The 24,103-nt window shown below is 38.1% G+C and overlaps 1 protein-coding gene, 1 long non-coding RNA gene and 1 other non-coding gene across 7 annotated transcripts in view; 1 reads left to right on the top strand and 2 right to left on the bottom strand.

Moving 5' to 3' along the window:
* LOC139961605 (metabotropic glutamate receptor 6-like) overlaps positions 1-24,103 on the bottom strand; it is a 58,859-nt gene that overhangs the window by 21,851 nt on the left and 12,905 nt on the right. For 2 of the 5 annotated variants that reach the window (XM_071960923.1, XM_071960922.1), the window contains exon 2: positions 5,660-5,876. In XM_071960923.1, the coding sequence (XP_071817024.1) occupies positions 5,660-5,876 (217 nt within the window). Of the gene's footprint in view, positions 1-5,659; positions 5,877-11,341; positions 11,488-11,917; positions 12,205-13,145; positions 13,273-24,103 lie in introns of those variants that run through there. The other 3 variants (XM_071960927.1, XM_071960924.1, XM_071960925.1) reach the window with 3 other exon arrangements.
* Trnay-aua (transfer RNA tyrosine (anticodon AUA)) lies at positions 420-491 on the bottom strand. Its single transcript has one exon. It is a non-coding gene; the product is annotated as a tRNA-Tyr (tRNA).
* Positions 21,998-24,061, top strand: LOC139961608 (uncharacterized). Its single transcript, XR_011790926.1, has 2 exons — positions 21,998-22,611; positions 23,037-24,061. It is a non-coding gene; the product is annotated as an uncharacterized lncRNA (long non-coding RNA).

Genomic DNA, 24,103 nt, shown 5'->3' with positions numbered 1-24,103 from the left:
ATATATATATATATATCACATAGAATGTTGGTCAATATTCGCAAAGAGTGCTCTATGCCAAGGCAGAGCTAGAATATCACATAATATACTTAACTAAACTATCATTATACTGCTACTCGGAGTTTCACGTGTACGGCTCGCGCACCGATCATTAGTTGCCTGATGATCGGTGCGCGAGCCGTACACGTGAAACTCCGAGTAGCAGTATGATGATAGTTTAGTTAAGTATATTATGTGATATATATATATATATATATATATATATATATATATATATATATATATATGGCATAAATGCCATCTATCGCCACCTGGATCGATATATATATATATATATATATATATATATATATATATATATTATATATATAATTGAAAACGTATTGAGAAGAAAAATCCAGAACAGTGAAAAATCTGCCAGCCTCCACCGGGATTCGAACCCGGGCCTCCCGCTTTATATGCGGACACCCTAACCACTAGGCTATGAACGCTGATTGTATGTCCAGAGGTTCGAAACCGGTAAGGTAGGTCCGTAAATTTGTCATGTCATTACGTACTTCAATCTTCGATATATAAGCAGAATAGCATGGTATTTAAAATAACTAAATCGATATATAGTCTGAAAATGCTAACAACAGTATTTCTTTTACAAACTAATTCCATGAATTGCGAATAAATTTGTCACTCAATTCTTGTCCTTTCTTGTAACGCCAAATTGTCATCGAGCTTGAAATGTTCTCTTCATTCTCCGTACCGAAGATCGCACAGAGATATAGGAGAAATATTTCTTTATACTAGGGATGGACCTTACCACCCTCTTCACGTGACTCTGGGAGGTAGTTATTGTTTTTCACACACTCCCTTTAAATTTCCACATCGTAATGTTGTTACAGTGGGCATTGGAAAATTCTACTTGAAGATATACATGCGATATTGCAAGCCGCTGATCAAATTGATTGACCTACATTTGAAAATGGTTTCACAGTTATATTACATTATTCGCTGCGGTATGCCAACAAGGTGTTAAACACCTGAAATTAACATCGAATTTTCTTGGTGCAAATTACGTTCTATGTACTTTGATTACGTTCATAGTTTACAGTTGATATCTAACCGCATTTGGTTTCAGCTAAGAAACTGTGGGTATTTTTGACGACAAATCACTTGCGTACTTTGATGGATTTACTCAGTCGACTACATAATATAACACTGGATGAGCCGCATTCTCCTTGTATTCTCATATACTGGCAATGCTTAAAAAACTAATATTTGTTGAGGATTGAAGAAAACAAAAATAAAGTGATGAAATATGTTAAGAAAAATTATTATTAAAATTCTAAAATTTTAGAAAATTAGAGTTACCCTTTATGGGGTTGCAATTGCGAACACAACGACTCATAAATAATAATGTAGTTTTAATAATAATATAATTATACAGTAAGAGACTGGCAAAGGATATTTAATCTGGCAAAGTTTAATTTGGATTAGCTTCAATTTCGTTTTTACACAAGCGTACGGTCACAAACAAACTTTTATATTTTATTGAGAAATGTATAGAAAGTAAAGAATTTGGAACATCTGTTTGGGAATGCAGCTGCATGGCCAGTTTTACTTTAGAAGGTGAAAATCGCTTTTTATGAAATCAATTGTTTCCTAATCAAGACATTGTTTTGAGCTTGGGAAGGGATGTAGACATCCTTAAATTCGTTTTAATTTACACATGAAAAATTAATTTAGGAAAGTAAGTGAAAAAGGCAGTGAAATTCTAATTGATGAGTTCTTCTATAAGTTCAAGTTTGCTGTCAGTGTGGAAAAGTATACTTATTTAAGAAGACCTAATCAGAGTAAAAGGTCTCTTAAGAGAAGTAGTTTAATGCCTAATCCAGTTGTTTAGATTTGTTTTGAATTATTATTTTATACCGTTGATTTGTAAAACAACGTTTCTATATTTATTTATAATAAGAAGTTTTGAAATTTAAAAAAAATGTAGGAAAATTATTAATAATTGTAATAAGGATGGTGGTGATGATGATGTATAATTTAAGTTATATTATAATTTGTATGTATGTAGAGCAGAAACCTTTTTTGTCTGCCTTTGACATGGATAAAACAATATTCCATTCGACATGCAATCAACAATTCAATTGCTTGAGTTAAGCTTTGTAAACAGAGACCTAATGATAATATACACTAAACGTAGCGTATTCACGGGCCTGAAGGTATTCAGAGTGCTTCCGAAATTGATTTTCTTAGCCTATGCATTTGGGTCATCGGCACTGCATTCCGTAACTTGGAATGGTTGTTGCTGTTTCCAATCGTATGTATTTCCTCCCAGCTAAGCCCGGTCGAGGTTACCTTACTTGTGATTTTGTTTTCCGTAATGTAATAAACATTGACGTTCATTTGCTGTTCGCACCAATCACTGCTGTTGTTTGATCGTTCATTAGGCTACTAGTGTCTTCGATAGGATATATACAGATAGGCTACATTGGTCGCTACAAAAACGACGAGCCTATGTAGTGGATGGGCTATTAATAATATATGCAGGTGTTCCCACAGGTTACATTGGCGTCGGTAACCGGTGGTCAGCAAAACTTGAATAAACGCAAAATACCAGACTTTGGCAGTGTAATATCATCTCCGGATGAATTATGTGGGGTTGTTCTGAAGTAGTGTAAAACGACTTCCGTCCGGCTAAAAGAAAAGTGAGGAACTGTGCTTTGATCAGTTTCTTCACTGCAAAGCGGTAATGTATTTATGGTGAGAGGAATGTACTGTTATAACTGTTTGCAAATAGTAGATAATTCCATGGGCGGCGATCATGGGGAGGGGGGTGGACATGTCCCCCCAAATATTTTAGGTGGGGCGATATAGTATCTAATATCCCCCTAATATTTGGTGGCATAGTTTTTTTGTGGCTATAAATAGAAAATAATGAGTAAGATTATTTATCCAAATCCTATTTGGCGGTGGCTAAAACTTCATCCAACACATGCTGCATGAGGTAAATGACCCTTCGTGGTCGTTTCTGTGACCGTATGGCAAGTTATCACTGATGATAATTATCATAATGTCTGTACATCTCTTGAGTGTAAGTACGTACGATCATATATATGATCCACATCGATATGAGTTCAATGGGTTTCATTTGGCCTGTTTCCTACAAGATTTCTAACCGCTGGCGTGTAGCCAAGGGGGGGGGGGGGCGAAAAGGGCGACCGCCCCCTCACCTTTTCTTTTCTTATGATATCGCTAGTAATTTCAAAATAGAAAATGCTTAGATGCAATTTACAATGCCTGGGAAGTGCCATTTCCAGATATTTTCGGGCAAAATTTTCGTTTACGCTTCGCATGGTGGCGCTACGCTTAGATAGTTTGCCAATAAGATTCGCCCCTCCCTTGGCAAATTCCTCGCTACGCGCCTGTCTAACAGTGTCACAATTTGTTACTAAATATCACCAAAAAACGTCACAGACTTTCACCGAAAGTAGTACTACTTTTTTTACGAAATGAATTAGCTAGACGGACCGCATCCGTAATGAAATTTGGTTTGCCGATAAAAAGGTAAATAGGGCTGATATATATATGTATATATATATATATATATATATATATATATATATATATATATATATATATATATATATATATATATATATATATACATATTATCACGAAGCGCGCGTGATTGTTTATTGTTAATGATTGCTAATCGTTTCCTTCTTCTAAATCCATTGTTCCAGTAGAATAAAGCTATCTGAATTTCTCGGGGACAGAATTCATATTTACTCCAGCCTGATATGTTTAAAGTATCCCTTTAGTTTGAATATTCAAGAGGAGGCACACCTAGGCATACAATACAGTCTACTTGTTCAACGACTCACAGCAAAACACGCAAAATATGGATAGAGCTCTCTCTGGACAATCATCTCCCAATCATCATGGACGTACTGTGTTTATCAATGATAACAGCCACGTTAGTCACTGTTCGTAATCAGGTTAGTGAGAGACCTGGCCAGAAGTAAATATGTAATAAATCCGAACGTCTTCTTTTGCTGAATAGAAAATCAGTGCATGCATTGACTTTTGTGGAACCAACTGTTAAAGTTATAATAATAATTAACAATAGTTTCGTTTAACCGTTACTAGGCAACAACAAAATCAATCAATCCTGGCCGTATAAAGATATACATTTTCTACATTCAGTTCGTAAAAATATTTCAAAGAAGCTGTATTCTTTAAGCTCATTGTTTGTTCTATTATGTAAATTACGATAGCTATCTTTATAAATGGTTTAAGGAAGGGCGCACAACTGTTGGCAAGTTAAAAGAGGTAAGTTATTACACACATGTCTGCTTCGTTCTTTCAATAGGTCTCACATCGAAGTTAAACATTTACTGAAGAGCAAATTGATATCAAATCAAACACTTAAGCAACTAGTTTGTTGTATGGAAATCTGCTAAACAATAACGCAAGAGTTCTCGACACATTTGGAGAAAGAATCAACATTTACATGAAGACCATTGGATTACATTATAGGACTCAGCAATAACACAAGAATATCCAATAAATCGTAGGATGGTTCAGCAGCACCACAAGACTGTTCAATACATTGAACGACTCATCACCAACATAAGACTGTTCGAAAGTTGCCGGACTCAACAACAACACATGACTGTTCAATACATTAAAAGACGGCTCAACAACACAACAAGACTGTGCCATACATTGAACGCCGGATCAAATATAATATAAGACATTTCGATGCATTGCAGGACACAAAATCAACACACAACTGTTCGATACATTGGAGGACGGCTTAACAATGCACCAAAACTGTTCGATATATTGAAGGACGGATCAACAATAACACAAGACTGTTCGATACATTGGAGGACGGCTCAACAATACAAAAAGACTTTTCGATATATTGAAGGACGGATCAACAATAACAAGACTGTTCAATGCATTGAACGCCGGATCAAATATAATATAAGACATTTCAATGCATTGCAGGACTCAAAATCAACACACAACTGTTCGATACATTGGAGGACGGCTTAACAATGCAACAAAACTGTTCGATATATTGAAGGACGGATCAACAATAACACAAGACTGTTAGATACATTGGAGGACGGTTAACAATACCACAAGATTTTTCGGAACATTGGTTGTTCATTAAATTTATTGCCAGTCATATCGGAGAGAGACACAAAGATAACGCATTCTTAACTAAAGTCACTTCACAGCCAATACGGATTAATTTCTATAAATATCACTGTCATAAACAAGGGTTTAAATTCTAAGTTGCTAAAATTGCGTGAGAAAGACCTTCATATATCACACTCATTCCTTCAGATTATATATCATGCAATAACAGGGCGTTTTGTGTTAGTTTAAGGATTTTTCATCGCCTTTTTTATGCTCACATGTCATCTCAATCAGTTATTTTGCATACATATTCCACTGCTAGAATGTAACGTAAACCACCTTATGACTGTTCTTGCTATAGAAGGCACAGGAGTTGACAATTTATAGAACCGGACTTTTGATCCTAATACAGTACTTTATTTAATTGCTTCTCCCTTGGTTTCGCGGGACATGGTGATCATCCCTCCCCTACCGCCGTCCCTCTCCTAGTATTAGCCAATGGTACCTGTATCTCTCGTGAGGTTCTTGAAGGCCTCGATGCCTTTCTCGCCGTAGTTACCAGCTGAGGCTACCGTTGATACGTACGTCCAACCAAACTCCTTAACCACTGCCATCATAGCCTGTGCTTGGTAGGTATCGGGGGGAACAACCCGTAAGAAGTACCCATATCGAGATTTGTCACTGAGCTCAGAACTAGTCGAGGCGTAGCTCACTTGTGGAATCTGTTCATTACAATAGAAGGAATAAAGTACACATTCAGATGGATTAGTTCAATGTTTATCATTATGTTCAATATAAGCAAAATTGTCATGCAGACATCTTAAAACATATAAAACACAAGACAAGAGTTTTAAATGTTATTTGTCTTGATAAAACATAAATGTATTTTATTTACTTCAAATACGCAGCAACTCTTATAATCATCTTATTCAAGCGCCGAACGATAATAACGACCAATTCGTTAAACAATCATGCAACACATTTAATAACATTAATAATTTCCACCCCCCCCCCACCCACCCCTGCCCCATCCGTCATGCTCCTCAGAAATGGTCAGCAGTGAAGAGTTACGGCTTCACTTTATTCCAGCCCTTGAATCCTGAACACCTACATAAATGTTGCTACATTTCAGTAGCAATAATACACTTTCCAGGTCCTATTACCAGGTTTCCCATAATGAAGAGTTATACTAGATTTCCCTATTACATATATATCGTATATATTAACTGATTCAGATATTTTAACAACAATTAATACAAAGTGATAACGTCAAGATGTAATCACATATAGTAAATGGTGATTCCTTAGAAAATATCCACTGTTTGTAGTTAATTAAGTTAACAAATATAGTTTGACCTCCACACATGGAGATGTATGTTACTTTCATTCACGGGTTGCATGTTTGTACTCTCATTTTAACCTGCACGTTGCTTATATTTTCTTTTGTTAAATCCCATCTGATATGACGACAGCCCTAAGAAGCCTTCCAATTCTTCCATGCATCTGTCTTAAGTGTTTGCTTTTAACTTTCTGTTCATTGTCAGAATATATAAACATCATGTCTATATCGGCTTTTAATTAGTTATAACTGGAACGGCAGAGATAAATAATAATTATCAAGTATCACTGTGAATATAGAAATCATCTATAAACATAGAAAGTACTGCAGATAGAAAATGATTTTAACAAGGTAGAATCCCACATGAATTATACAAGTTCATTACTTTCAATATTAAAGATAAACCGAAAATGATACCTATGTATTACAGAATCGCATATATCACAAGATATATGCTGGTCACATATAGGCCCTCAAAAACAAAACTACATGCTGTATGTGAGCATAGACGCCAACTACTACTAATTGTATGGATTTAATACACACACACACGTGCCCAATGCTCGAAATATTTTGTTATCTTTACTTGCCGGTAACTATACGTTTTCATGGTTGAAACAAATGTATCCAGGTTTTTTTTTATACGAAGGACCAAACACAATGAATTCTACGATTGTGAGACAAATGCCTCCCAAAGATCGATGGATCGGTAAAAATCGATGCACTTCGCAAAGCAGTGTCTTCTCAAAGATGAGAAACTATCGTTTATGACGTCAGTGAATCGCTAAATTGTAATTGGGCTAGTAGAACGGGCGTTTTGAAATCGCGATCAGCATTCGTAATGGACGATTATGGAGAAAGTAAGCTGACACACTACGATTGAGAGAATGCTGATAAGTTGTTTGTTTCTTTAATGAGAGGAACGAACTGGAAGGTGGGGACGGGTATCGATTGTTGCTACATCAGTGATAGGAAGTTCACTTCAGAATGCCACTTAAATTCTCTGGGGATGACGTGATGGCTTATAGGAGATCCATGTTTCCCAAGTAATATATTCAAAACGGTTCAACTAGTTGATGTCCTATTTAATTTGTCAAAGGAAAGAATTAACTAGGACAAGAGAATATGTTTGACGGTTACTGTTTCTTACAGTGTTAGTTTTCACTGAAGTGAATTCAGTTTTGGTTTATTCATAAAATAACATAAAATGCAAATTGTCTTTCAAAAGGACGGTTTATTCAAGATCCTGAATGATTAGGCATTTGTTGTCCTGACGGAGTCACGGCCAAAAGCATCTTGGATTTGCCTGATTGATTAGATTAAATATCGATTGACGTTACTTATCACCCTTTAGCAAATGTCACTCTTTTACCCAAATGACTTCTCTTTGTGACCAGCTTTTTCAATGAAGAAAGCTACAAGCTTTTCTAATATGGTCGAGATAACTGTTACTTCTCTACATGAACTGTAGGTCACTGACGTCAGTCTAAATCAATGAGCTTTGGGAAAAATTGTTAAGAAATGCAATGTTAAAATTACTGGGAAACAATGCCAAAATGTTTACTCGAAGTTCAATAACATTATCTAACTTTTATCCTTTCATTTATATCTAATATTTTCCACAATAAAAACCTGTACTTATGCACAAAAAATGAAGTACATTTATGGCTAGCTGCTAATGAATGTCATTGTCTGACTACAGGCCCGGCTATCATTCTCTGGCTATCGGTGTCTGACTATCAGCAACTGGCTATCATTGCCTGGCTATCACTGCCTGGCTATCACTGCCTGGCTATCATTACATGTATATATCACCGCCTGGCTATTAATGCATGACTTTTAGTGCATGACTATAGCTGCATAGCTATAGTTGCCTGGCAATCACTGCCGGGCTACACTGCATGGCTATCATTGCCTGGCTATCACTGCCTGGCTATCATTAAATGTATATATCACCGCCTGGCTATTAATGCATGACTTTTAGTGCATGACTATAGCTGCATAGCTATAGTTGCCTGGCAATCACTGCCGGGCTACACTGCATGGCTATCATTGCCTGGCTATCACTGCCTGGCTATCATTACATGTATATATCACCGCCTGGCTATTAATGCATGACTTTTAGTGCATGACTATAGCTGCATAGCTATAGTTGCCTGGCAATCACTGCCGGGCTACACTGCATGGCTATCATTGCGTGGCTATCATTGTATGGCTATCGGTGCATCATACCATTGCCTGACTACCAGTAACTGGCATATCACTGCACGGCTATCACTGCATGGCTATCAGCTATCTGTGATTTCGCTCACAGTCTCTGGCTATTCGTACCTTCCTTTTAGTATATAACTTTAAATTGTCTGACTATCAGTACCATGGCAACATTAGGCTATCTGTGTGTTAGTACCTAGCCGTCAGTGACCAGGCTATGAGTACCTGGCTATTAACACCTGGCTATCACCATAGTACCATCATTATACGACTTTATGTACCTGGCTATCAGTACTTCACTATCATTCTTGATTATCAGTACATGCCTATCAGTACCTATGTATCAGCACCTGGCTATTACTATAGTACCATCATTATACGACTTTATGTACATGGGTATCATTATCATTATCATTTTCACTATCATTCTTGGTTATCAGTACATGGCTATCAGTACCTATGTATCAGCACCTGGCTATTACTACCTGGCTATTACTGCCTAGCGATCACTACGTGGCCATCACTACATCCCACCAGTGCCTTTCTACAATTACAGTACCTGGTTTCAGTAACTGCCTATCAGAACCTGCCCATGCCTGCTAAAAATGCCTTGGCTATCATTATTTCAATATCATTACTTCACTATCAGTACTTCACTATCAGTACTTCACTATCGGTACTTCACTACCAGTACTTCACTATCAGTACTTCACTATCGGTACTTCACTACCATTACTTCACTATGAGTACTTCACTATCGGTACTTCACTACCATTACTTCACTATCAGTACTTCCCTATCGGTACTTCACTAACATTACTTCACTATCAGTACTTCACTATCATTACTTCACTATCCTTACCTCACTATCAGTTCTTCACTATCAGTACTTCACTACCATTACTTCACTATCAGTACTTCACTATCATTACTTCACTATCAGTACCTTGGTGTCAGTACCTACAAAGCTATCAATACCTAGCTATCAGTACCTGGCTATCAGTTCCTAGCTATCAGTACCTAGCTACCTGCATATTAGATTTTGTCTATCATGACCTGAATATGAGTGCATGGTTTCCCAAACCTGTCTTACGTTTACAAACCATAAATGAATTGGGTATCAGTACCCGGATATCCGTTACTGGGTATTACTACTTTCATATTTCTACCTGTACCAGTACCAGACTTCTGTGCCTGGCTATCACTACAGTGGTTTAGTATCTATCCATCGGTAATTAGCTCTCAGTGACCTGGTTATCATTACCTTGCTATCAGCACCTGGCTTTTAGAATCGGTACCTGATTATGAGAACCTGGTTTCCATTCCTGCATATATGTACCTAGGTATCAATGAGCATGCTATCAGTACCTGGCTATCTACTTCTTTATCGGTACATGGCTACCAGTGCCTGACTAACAGTGCCTGGCTACCAGTGCCTGGCTACCAGTGCCTGACTAACAGTGCCTGGCTAACAGTGCCTGGCTATCAGTGCCTGGCTACCAGACCTGGCTATCTACCTCTTTATCGGTACATGGTTACCAGTGCCTGGCTACAAGTGCCTGGCTACCAGAGCCTGACTAACAGTGCCTGGCTACAGTGCCTGGCTATCAGTGCCTGGCTACCAGGACCTGGCTATCTACCTCTTTATCGGTACATGGTTACCAGTGCCTGACCAACAGTGCCTGGCTACCAGTGCCTGACTAACAGTGCCTGGCTACCAGAGCCTGACTAACAGTGCCTGGCTACCAGTGCCTGGCTATCAGTGCCTGGCTACCAGTGCCTGGCTATCTACTTCTTTATCGGTACATGGTTACCAGTGCCTGGCTACCAGTGCCTGGCTATCAGTGCCTGGCTACCAGACCTGGCTATCTACTTCTTTATCGGTACATGGTTACCAGTGCCTGACCAACAGTGCCTGGCTACCAGTGCCTGACTAACAGTGCCTGGCTACCAGTGCATGGCTATCAGTGCCTGGCTACCAGGACCTGGCTATCTACTTCTTTATCGGTACATGGTTACCAGTGCCTGACCAACAGTGCCTGGCTACCAGTGCCTGACTAACAGTGCCTGGCTACCAGTGCCTGGCTATCAGTACCTAGCTTTCTACTTCTTTATCGGTACATGGTCTGACTAACAGTGTCTGACTAACAGTGCCTGGCTACCAGTGCCTAGCTATCAGGACCTGGGTTTAAGGACCTGGATATCGATCCGAATATCTCAGTGATCTGGCTATCACTACCACGATATAAGTACTTCATCATCGATACCTACGCATGGCTACCAGTTCCTAGCTACTAGAACCTGTCAATCGGTTTCTGGCTATGAGAACGTGGTTTCCATACCCAACTATCTGTATCTAGCTATCAATCAGCAGGCTATCAGTACACCTGATTTTTAGTTCCTAGCTATCAGTAGACTGGGTATCAGATATCTGACAATCAATACTCTTTGAATCGAAGTTCTTCGTTTTATGTTACCACGACCAATGCTAGAGGTCATGGTGAAGTATTTAATAATCCACAGCGTTTTTGAATACCAATTATAAATTTAGTACAAAGATTTTAATTTTAATTAGCAATGATAGCAACTTTGGTGCTAAAACAATGAAAATAACGAAACCACACGCTATTAACTTACTTTTATCACCGTGGGTGTGCTGTGGTGTGGTATGTTTTACTGCTCAAGTAAAGCGTTTAAGAACGGTCTTTCTTTTCTCAGCAGGCGCATCTCGGTCGTAGAGTCAGTTCATTTTGCCAGTTCGTTATGGCTCGGTCGTAGAGTCAGTTCATTTTGCCAGTTCGTCATGGTATATAAACAAAATGCGTCACGTCAGCAAGTGTGTATTTGAAATGGCAGAGATGTATGGCTGGGAAATTATTCACTATAACTAATAGAGTTCCCCAAAGCAGTAGTAACACTTTAGGTCAAAATACATGGTATATTGTTTTACCAACATGTTGGAACATTTTCTGTACAGTTTTTATCGTTTTATTAACATAGCTTTTTCAAATACCACACAAAATACTAATATGGTATCATTCAGCGACATGAAGATATAAGAAATACACCTAAAATCGTAGATTCCTTGAAAATTCTAGTACTGGAGAAGCAATCTAACTCATCATCACTATACTAGTGGAGGTGCCTTTTATTAAACATTCCTTGAAACAGATTAGAAAAAGTTGAATACCTATAAAAAGAGTTTAAATTTACCATCATTTCGTAGGCTGAAGACTTATGTAAGTCTTCACGTGACATCACAGAACCAAGAGTATTCAATAATGTTTTGTTTTTTTTCACGAACTATGCTTCCTTTCTTTAGTATAGGTGGTCTTTGTAAACAACATCACAACTGGATCCCTCTTCAACCCCTGAACTCTAACACCGCGACGACAACTGTGTGATCACGTTAATTAAACGGTAAAACAATTTTTTGACTTTCTTCTCCTTCAAACATACTGTCTAGATAGTTAATATAATACTTCGCTTATGTCCAGCCTGTCCCAGTGCGGTCAGTAGACGTAGTAAATGTCTTTGTATTAGTGCGAAATACTTCCGGCGAACAAACACACCACTCGGCCTAAGAATGTCTTTGTTAGTTTGGTGGCAGAAAGAGAGACAAATTGAACTGCTAGACAAGAATGTCCTCATAACGAAATATTTCACTTCACTTCACTATCGGAACTACCAGATGGTCCATAGCTCCGTCTATGTGGCTTTTGTATGTTATAGACCATATGTTTGTTTAGGATCTATACAGCAAAGATGCCAAAGAAATGAAGTTAATGGTGAGTTAGTGACACTAACTGTATATATAGTCTGTTCGTACTTCATGTTAAGTCTGCGTAATGCTTTGCCCTGGGCTTTCAACATGGGATATAAATAGTTTAGACAGTAGATGTATAAGGCAGAAGCATTTCAATATTTGTTGTTGTGTATGTGTGTGTTAACCTTGGTTTTGAAACATTCAGTGGGATATTTCCAAACACGATCAAGATATCATTACGAATTACCTTTCAATATCGTCTTCCCTTTCCCTTCCGTCCATTTCTCTAATAGTTATGTCAATACTTTCCATCACTAATTTGCTGACCTTTGATGTATGTTGCATATTGCTTAACTCATTCAACGTAGCTGTAGTAGTTAAACATCCACATTAACTCGGCTACGACGTTATGTAACAATAGTATACAGTCGACGGTAACCAATTCATAAATGTTTCAATTTTATCAAACAATGTGACGGCAGATCTGTGCGTGTAAAGATCATAGTTTAAGTGCAACATCATGATTTCGCTTAAATATTATGTTTTCATAACTAAAGTGCAGGTATGCTTTTGAGGATCAGACTCTCAGTGCGGGCGGAAGTAAAGGTTTAGTGCTGAGGCCCAGATCTCTGTGTGAGGTTAAACCTCTCAAAACGGACGATAAGGTGTAGTTACCGAGGCCCAGATCTCTGTGTGAGGTTAAACCTCTCAATACGGACGATAAGGTGTAGTTACCGAGGCCCAGATCTCTGTGTGAGGTTAAACTTCTCAATACGGACGATAAGGTGTAGTTACCGAAGCCCAGATCTCTGTGTGAGGTTAAACCTCTCAATACGGACGATAAGGTGTAGTTACTGAGGCCAAGATCTCTGTGTGAGGTTAAACCTCTCAATACGGACGATAAGGTGTAATTACTGAGGCCCAGATCTCTGTGTGAGGTTAAACCTCTCAATACGGACGATAAGGTGTAGTTACTGAGGCCTAGATCTCTGTGTGAGGGTCAACCTCTCAATACGGAAGTAAAGTTTTAGTAACTGAGGTCCAGATCTCTGTGTGAGGGTCAACCTTCCAATACGGACGGTAAGGTCTTGTTACTGAGGCCTAGATCTCTGTGTGAGAGTCAACCTCTCAATACGGAAGTAAAGGTTTAGTAACTGAGGCCTAGATCTCTGTGTGAGGGTCAACCTCTCAATACGGAAGTAAAGGTTTAGTAACTGAGGCCAGATCTCTGTGTGAGGTTAAACCTCTTAATACAGAAGAAAATGTTTAGTTACTGAGGCCCAGATTTCTTCGTGAGGTTCAACCCTCAATACGGAAGAAGAGGTTTAATTACTCTTGTCCAGATGTGTGAGTGAGGTCCAGACCCTCAGGGTAGGTAGGAGCCGGGGCTTCTTTACGAAGGTTCAGATATGTGCGTGAGGGTCAACCTCTGCATGTGGACATATTGGTCTTGATGCCAAAATAGAAAATTGTGTCATGGTTAGCGAATGTCATGTTTGTGATAATTCCCAATAGTTCCAGATACTAAGATCCAAGTGGAATGATCTTATTCCATAATGATGATAAGGTTCAAAACAAGACGGGTGTTCAAATGCCTTTAAGATTCAAATTATAGCAAAGTGGAAACAAATAAACACAATGAAACCAGTTGCACGATTATCATGAAGTATTCCACCTCCTTTAACATACAAAGATTTTTGACTGAAATCTTTTTCTTAGAAGTAGTATCTTTTTGGCCGATATTAATAAGTAAAAACCATGTCAACGCCATTAAATGTTGAATATGATCGACCACGCTGAGCTAATTGTGAATGGCAATGAGAGCTGTTGTTGACGTAGACTGTCATAGTATTGGCTTGCATGTAAACTGACACCAATCTATTGACAAAATCCTTTGCATTCAAGTACATATGCAAACTGAATGAGAGAGAAAATGTGTCGCTTACCTCAGTTGAACTTTGTTCCTTTTAGTTTCAGCATTGTAATCTCAATATTGGGAATAGCAGTTCATGTACATTGGCTTCGGGTATTACACTCAAATATCTTTTCTTAATTACCAAGGGTTGCTGAATGTTCGACTAACAGTAAATTATAATATGAAATTAGGTTGAATTGCTCATATTTTAGAATTTACACAAAACACGTCAAGCCTTTGATAAATTTTCAAACGTCGTTTTGCACAACGAAGATTTTTAATTAAATAACTTGATCATAATTTAAAAAATGGGTTTATCTTGTTTACGAAACCAAAACAACCAAGAACAAGGAGGAAGGATAATAATAGCTCTGCTTATTTGTTATGTTGTACATTATATATCAACTTGCCGGTGACAAAACCAATTTATTGTGCATTGCATATTGTCCGACAAATTATCTGTTGTGGCTTTTAACTATTCGCCTCAACTGTATGTATGATGTACATTCTGTGTTTACCTACACACTCTCTGTGACGGGCGTTGTACGTATGCATTAACATTATCTATGATGTGTATCGTGTATTCGCTATATACTTTTTCTATCATACCGTATCTATTGTGTATCTGCTCATAAGCCATTGTGTATTCACCTACACATTACTGTTTTGTGATGTGCTTTGTAGATTTGCCTCCATATTCCCTATGATGTACATTGTGTATTAGCCCACACATTCTCTGTTATGTGGAATGTGTATTGTGTACTTGCCCACACGTTATCTTTATGTGGAATGTGTATTCGACCACTGACCTGCTTTTAATAGTTTGTGTTTGCATATACACATTCTCGTTTATGTGCATTGTGTATTTGTGTATCAGCATACATAATCTTTAGAGTGTGCATTTGCTTACACATTCCATTTAATGTGTAGTTTTAATTATCTGCGCAGGTTCTGGTGACGGAAATCAGTTACACCAAATGAAAATTATATTTACACACGTTTAGTTGTAAGACAACTGAATAACTGGACACCGCTGATTTGCCACAAATCCAAATTGAACACAACATTGCCTTACCTCCGTGGCCTATTAATGAGACATCAATGTTTCTTAGAATTCTAATGATACCAAACAAAACTTCCAGTGAAGAAAGTGGTTGGAAGGGAAACATAATATTTTACTTGCGTCTTCCAAACACTCGTCAGAAATTGAACTTAAAATATTTGACAATACAAACATCAAGCAATTCCTTAAATTTCTTGAGACACAATATATCTATTTTAAATTAAACAATTAAAAATGACAGCTACACCCCCCCCCCCTTAGAAAGGCTTGTTGGGTCCAAGTATGCGTGAATATGGTGTCAACGTGACATCATGTTAGAACCATATATCAACAGTGGATGAACGTAATATCAATCTAAAACTACGTGGACATTTCGGCTGTTATACGTGTAGTTCTACATAATATTGTCTTCATTTGCTCTAATATTGGTGTTTTCTTCGATTACGTAATAGAGGCCATAATCTTTGCTGGTAGCATGAAGCTTTTATCTGTTGCATCACTTTGCTTCGAACTCGAGTCAATGCAACGCTTTGTATCATCAGTATTACGCATAATATTCACATGCAGTGGATTCACTTCAAGTTCGCAATCACTTCGGTATGAGCGTTTGTGATCTCCAAACAATTGCATCATCACATGCAAGGTTATACTGTTGTATGTATGTAGTGGGGCGGGTAGTCGTCGTATACCGACTAAAATTGATAGCTTCAACTTCCGTCAGGTTTCTACACTTACCGTCGAAAATGTTTTTGTTTTAGTCAAAGTTGCCATGAACCCCTCCTTACCGTCAAGTTTAACGCTCCTTCTGGTACTTAAGGTAGAATTTTTATGCTTTCGGAACCCTTTTTGGGGACCCCCTTTCCCGCCAAATATTTATATAATATTGTAATACTCAACTTCAGACTGCAATTGATCGACCGTGTAAAGTCCCACATATTTTGTATCGCAGGCACTTTTTGTATTTAGGTATTTATCACAAACATAAAGGATTCTTTTATGTGAAATTTAATATAGCAGTTATAATAAACTGCATTTTACTGTGTCAAAACGTGGCTGACCCAACCTCCTCCTCCACACCCCCGCAACCCTTTAATCACATAATAGACTGCAATCTTGCATGTATAATACATTTTCTAATATTGGTATGTGGGCAAAGACAAATATTTATAATATAACTACAACGAATATTTAATTGTAAGTTATTATTTATTGATTATTTTGTAATCAAAGGCCATGAATCTGTATTGGTCAAACTAATTTAAGCTGTTTCTCATAGCAGTTAAATGGCAAATTACGACCACGCTACCGCTATACAAGTCATTTGCGTGTTGTCTACGTAATATGTTTACCTAACAGTGCCTATTGCTGTCAATTGTTATATTAGCCATAGAGAGGATACAGATTTACTGCATATGTAAAAAATAAGCGACAGTTGTTGCACGAGTTTACCTTGCACTTCTGTTTCAAGGATTTCCAATCAAAACCAATCGATGCTCATTAAAGCGATTACAAATACTACATGTCTCGCTCCTAAATATGATTTATTATAAGGGCTCGTCTGTCATACACAGTATAGTCAGGGACGACATATGCTTGCATTTTAATGTAACGTCATGCTGTCTCGGACCTTCCCAATTATGAAATTGACAACATAATGAGCTTTTACTTACACCCACGAAAAGCAAAACGACCATGACCTGATAGTATATTAAAACAATTAAGTAGATTAGTACTTAAATTACAGGAATGACTTTGGTGTATGGGTATATACTAGCGTACAATGTGCATGTAATACACTGAACACAACGACACCAGCCCATGCAGGGTTAACTGACTCAAAATTAGTAGTCTACACTGAGCGCATAAATGCAGCTATAATATATGGATACACATATGTCCGCTATAGGCGTATAGATGGATATACATAGGCCTATGTCCGCTATAGGCACATAGATGGATATACATATGTCTACTATAGGTCAATTTGGATACATAAATGCCATCTATCGCCACCTGGATGGATATATATATATATATATATATCCGCTATATGCACATAGATGGATACGAATAAATATCCGCTATAGGCTCATTAATTTAAAAACATTTGTTCGCTTTAGTCACATAGATGGATATATATATATATATATACATATGTGCTAGGCTCATAGATAGATACGAATAAATATCAGATATAGGCTTATATATGGATATTCATATGTCCACCATAGTTTCATAGATAGATATACATATGTCCGCTATAGGCACATAGATGGATATACATATGTCCGCTATAGTCACATAGATGGATATACATATGTCCGCTAAAGGCTCAAAGACGGATACATACATGTTCGTATTAAGTTGATAGTATGAAACGAATACATATCCGCTATAAGCACATAGATGGATATACATATGTCCGCTACGGTATAGTCTCATAGATGGATATACATTATGTCCGCTATAGGCACATAGATGGATATACATATGTCCGCTATAGGCACATAGATGGATATACATATGTCCGCTATAGGCACATAGATGGATATACATATGTCCGCTACGGTATAGTCTCATATATGGATATACATATTATGTCCGTTATAGGCTCATAGATGGATATACATATGTCCGCTATAGGCACATAGATGGATATACATATGTCCGCTATAGTCACATAGATGGATATACATATGTCCGCTAAAGGCTCATAGACGGATACATACATGTTCGTATTAAGTTGATAGTATGAAACGAATACATATCCGCTATAAGCACTTATATGGATATACATATTATGTTCGTTATAGGCTCATAGATGGATATACATATGTCCGCTATAGGCACAAAGATGGATATACATATATGTCCGCTTTAGGCACATAGATGGATATACATATTTCCGCTAACGGCACATAGACGGATATACATATGTCCGCTAACGGCACATAGACGGATACACCTATGCTCGTATTAGGCTGATAGATTGATACGAATACATATCCGCTTTAGGCACATAGATGGATACCCGTACGTTCGCCTTAGGCACATAGATGGATACGAATAAATATCAGTTAGGCTCAAAGAAGGATATAAATAAGTTCACTATAGGCCCATATATGGATACATAGTTGTCCGCTATGGTCTCATAGATTGATATATACATATGTCCCCTATACGCCCATAGTCGGATACATATATGTCCGTTATAGGCTCATAGATGGATACGAATAAATATCCGCTATAGTTTCATAGATGGATATATAAATGTTTACTATTGGCACACAGATGGCTACATAAATATCCACTATATGCACATAGATGGCTACACATATGTTCGCTTTAGGCCCATATATGGATACAAATAAATATCCGCTATTGTTTCATAGATGGATATATAAATGTTCACTATAGGCCCATAGATGGATACATAAACGTCTGCTAAAGGCACATAGACGGATACATAAATGTCCGCAATATGCGCATAGATGCATACACATGAATGTGCGCTGTAGGCTCATAGATGGATATATATATATATATATATATATATATATATATATATATATATATTCGCCATGGGTGCATATATGTATACACATAAAATAAACAATATACTTATATAATGGCAAGGGCAACCGAGTGTGAGTTAACCTCCCAATCCATTGTTTTTCTTGCCAACAAGGATGACACAAGTAGATAATATGCGTTGAATGAGAAATATTTATGAGAACTGTATATCTTATACTTCAGCGCCATGCACCAACCAGAAAACAATAGTATGTATGTTATGTTACACATCTACGTACTTATTCCGTTGAATGGTCAAATGTCATATCGATGATGTGGATGGCGTCCCAGTTCAAGTGCAGGCACTTTCATTAATATTATTTCGAGTTCTTGTTGCAATTCTCGACAACTAAGTGGTATTGTAATACAATCATGTATAATAAACTTTGTTTCAATGATATATATCATATCACAATTAATGTATAATATCCTCTGATGTCCTTTATCTTCTGTTAAATCGAAAATTAACTAGCTTACCTACACTTCATACACACGCTGCACGTACCAGCTTACCTAAACTCCCGACTCATAGTGCACTTAACAGCTTAACTGCACTTCTTACACACACCACACTTACCTGGCGGGGCTTACCTACACTCACAATACTTACACTGCACTTACCAGCTTACCTACACTCCAAACACGCACTGCACTTACCAGCTTACCTAACCTCCTTACTCACTGTACTTAATAACTTACCGAAACTCCCGACTCAGTGCAATTAAAAGCTTACCTTAACTCCAAACACACACTGCACTTACCAGCTCACCTAAACTACCTATACCCAATACACACGCTGCACTTATACCGGGTTACCTACACTCACAATACTTACACTGCACTTACCAGCTTACCTACCCTCCCTACACACACTGCACTTACCAGCTCACCTAAACTACCTACACTTCATACACACGCTGCACTTACTGGCTTACCTACACTCCATACACACGCTGCAATTCCACATATATTTCCAGATAACACACCTGTTAAATACTGAGCTGGTGCCGCTTTAAATCTTTAATCAATATTCCCTGTATGCCGAACTTAAAACCGTCAGAGTAATACTTCATGGTTGGTTGTTATATTATATCCTTTGGTAGGATCAATGAACGCATACTAGCTCCGATGGGACTGCTAATAATCAGGTACTTTAGCATTTATACTTCATCTCCGCACAGAGGCTAAGTTTGCGAGAAATTAAGAATAACAAAGGAAACGCCCTTACGTCATGGTTTCTCCTTATGTTAAAAAACAGAATGCCTGTTGACAGTTATCCATAGCTATCTAGTGTGTAATTAAAGTGTCACTTCCAGAAAATGATGATTGTTTATAAATAATATTGCAACATCAATATCTGGTCTAAACCTATAACAACCGCTGGTCTGATCAAGGATCAGCCCCTGGTCTGAGCAAGGATCAGCCCCTGGTCTGAGCAATGAGCAGTCCCTGGTCTGAGCATGAATCAGCCCTGGTCTGAGCAAAGAGCAGCCCCTGGTCTGAGCATGGATCAGCCCTGGTCTGAGCAAAGAGTAGCCCTGGTCTGAGCAAGGAGCAACCCTGGTCTGAGCAAGGAGCAGCCCTGGTCTGAGCAAGGAGCAGCCCTGGTATGAGCAAGGATCAGCCCTGGTCTGAGCAAGGAGCAGCCCCTGGTCCAAGTTGAGAACAGCCCCCTGGTCTCGGTAAAAAATCTTGAAGAAATGAGTACCATATCACATTTACACACTTCCTTCAAGGAAAATAATGTTGCAGGATAACAGCCATTCTCTTCGTATGACACCTTATGCATGTTATGGGATGTAACTTTTATTTCTGGACTAATGATTCTTATGAAAGGAGCAAATAAAAGTATGCATCAGAGCTTGATCCCAGCCTAAACAAGAAACAGATAAAATATGATAGGACCTGGACTTTCCGGGGGATTACTCTGAGCCAGAGACTGTTAGAGGTTGTCCGTAGGTTTTGAGCGGTTCTCCGAAGGTTATCCGGAATTCGGGCTAAAGTTGTTATGTAAATTCACTCTTTTGCTTGACTTCATTATTTGCGTGCTATTCAGTCCTACTGGTTATAATTAGCTTCTCTAGCTTGATATGACTACGAGCTCTCTTGTTTTGCAGCAGGAATAAGCAGAAATGCGTTTAGCAGTTGCATGTGCCCCGTGCCTCGGAGAGTCAATCAAAGACATCGCTTGCATGAAATGACATTACCTAATTTCTCTCCTCCACTCAAGTAGTACAATCTGCTCTTCTCCCTATATGAATCTCTATTGTGTGATTCGCATATAGAGATATTCAGACATTAGTTGGTCGAGGCTTACGTATTTAAGAGCAAAGCAAATCCAGTGGGAGCACTTGAGATATACTTCGTCAGCTCTGGTTTGATAGCTAAGTACAAGGCCTTTTCGTTTGTCAAAACGTAGGCTTCTGTCAAGTTCAGCACTAGTTCCAAAACTTTGTTTACTTAATGCTTTACTCACTGAGGTAACACATGCTGTGTGAAGGTCGACTTTTTGGGCCTGACATGCCCATAAGTATTTGAAGAACAATATAATGACAGATCGCGGTGGGCTGAACTGTTGTATTTCTTGGTGATACGGATCCTAAACAAGTGACAAAATGAGTTGTAGTTGATAGCCTCATTTACCAAGTCATTCCTACTGCTGCTAATCTAACAAGCAGACTACACCCAGCACCCCAGATGGAGTCGAACAATCTACCGCAAGACACAGAGAACCTAGTGGCATAAAGTACATATATAATCAAATCAAAGTTGCGTCATTCATTTGATAAATTGTAGCTTTCAATAATTCATTCATTCCTGGGCAAATTAATTCATTTTCGCTTGCACATTTTCTCTACCATGATTATGCATTCTGAAAATGCGAGATACACGTGTGCAATCCAAGAGCTAAATTGGGACACAATTCTTCCTTTCAAAGTATTGATACAAAATCTCCGTGCGGGTATAAACACATATCATTAAAGTGGCCATGACACGAAAATTTCAAAGTCCTATATTTTTGGGATCCATCAAAGAATGTTCTCTAAAACATGTATCAACCAATCTGCCAGTTTAAAACTTGATTTTTCAAGTCGAAAATTGAGAATGAATTTACCCTTTTCGGCGGTTGAAACTTTGTTTACTCGAAAATTTTCAGATTCGCATGACGTCATGTGACGTCACGTTTTGAACACATATTTGTTGTCGCTGCTACGGTACCATTCACGTACACAGTAGACAAGTACACATACCACTAGTAGTTACTAAACAAAACACCGATCACAAGTGCGATATCAAATCAAAATTTCCTGTGAAATGGCGGATTCAGAGCCAAATGCGGCAACCGAAGTTCAAAGTGATAATGGTTCTTCACTAGGCAGTGAAATTGGGCTATAATTAGAGTGCCCTTTCTCATATTCGAAGCAGAGAGTGAAGGCGATGATCATTCCAATATTGAACCGAGCGCTGAGGGTGGAGCGGAGGTGTTAGAACCGTATCAGTTCGAGCCTGTTAAACGAGCCGAAATTGAAGCTCCACAACATATCGAAGAAGAAATCCGTTCGAAACCATTGCAAGGAACATACAACGTGGTAAGAATTTATTAACGAAGCATTTAAAAACAAAATCCAGTCCATTTTGTGCATGTGTTGTTGGAATTCGCGGAACACCCTAAACCGTATTGTGCGTTGTGTTACGGTAACTTACAACCCATATGTAGAGTGTGTAGTACTAGTAGGGTTGGTTGCATACTGAAAGTTTGGCTCGGGGATGTAAGTTGCATTATGCAGCCATGCTAGGTAGGCATATGTGTTACTTCATACTCATTATTACTTGGCTAGTACTTTGGCCTGGAGTTTTGCAAATCAATTTTCTGAAACAAAAGAATGTTTCATGATACATGGAAGGTGTAAAATCACAACAAATGTAACCATAACTGTACATTGTGTGCCTGCTTGTTATTGTGGACATCATGGCCAACATTAATACATTTTGAACTTTCTTAATTTTTTCCCAGGCAGTACAGATACATAGCCTATGGTCAACAGGTTCAATGATACTTGGGGTTCCTAGCAAGACACGTCAGGGTTGTGCTACCATCATGTGCAGTCCAAAGGATCAGACTGAGTGATTTTCCAGCCAATGGTCACTACACTGGATTCAAGTTGCCAGGAGAAAACTCATTGTATAGGAAGCCTTTCTAAACTACGATTGTGTTGGATTATCAATCCGTCAGGGTTCCCTCAGTGTTGATATATTGAAATTCAAGACTTTTAATTCAGGATGAAAAGGTTATTTTCCAGACCCAACATCAACAATAAAGGAAAAGGCATGTTTTGAAGCATTTGGACACAAGTATTGGCGTGACCGTGATGTCATATAATATGTGCATAAGGGAACGGGCATTGACCTTTTTAGGGGCATTTACCTCGTTTGATTCGTACCTTTAATCTGGAAGCCAAAATATCCATATCACCAATGATATTTGACAGAAAAGTCATAATAAAGACCAATGGAGGCAGCAGAACTCTTGAATTTTTAGACTGTTTCTTCAGCAGCAGTTGGTTTGTTTTGTAGTCTTTCTTCAAAAACTCACCTGTACACTCTGTTAATGGTCTTCGATTGTTTTAATGCGTGTGATGCTGTGTTTCACATTGCCCATCAGTGTTGTACGTGTCGTCGTTCGTGGGTAACATTTTTGCATGTGAGTTGCGTCGTGCAGTGTTTCTTGGTTTAAATAACCCTGTATTGTATTTGCTTCTGGATTATTCTAATTAATTTGTCACAACAACGATTGATAGCGATGGACATGCAACTGCTTTGTAGGCTTAAAGCAAAAAAATTCATGTAAGTTGTTTTCTTTTAACCTCCTTTGATGTCACAAATTACATTAGTGTAATTTAAGAATGATAATGTTTATGGAAAGTACAGTTTTACTTTTATGTCATATAATACAATGATTGTTGTTAATGTTAGTTCAGATTGTCCAGAATGACTGTCTAGAACTGATATTGAATACATTTTGTTCAATGATTTAACACTTGAACTATGTTGTGTGAATTTTTGGCTCTGTGACTTTAAAAT

The sequence above is a fragment of the Apostichopus japonicus genome, chromosome 20, assembly GCF_037975245.1.
Source record: "Apostichopus japonicus isolate 1M-3 chromosome 20, ASM3797524v1, whole genome shotgun sequence".
In the NCBI taxonomy this organism is placed as follows: Eukaryota; Metazoa; Echinodermata; class Holothuroidea; order Aspidochirotida; family Stichopodidae; genus Apostichopus; species Apostichopus japonicus.
The sequence above is the reverse complement of the archived record's forward strand: the minus strand, read 5'-3'. Positions and strand labels throughout refer to the sequence as shown.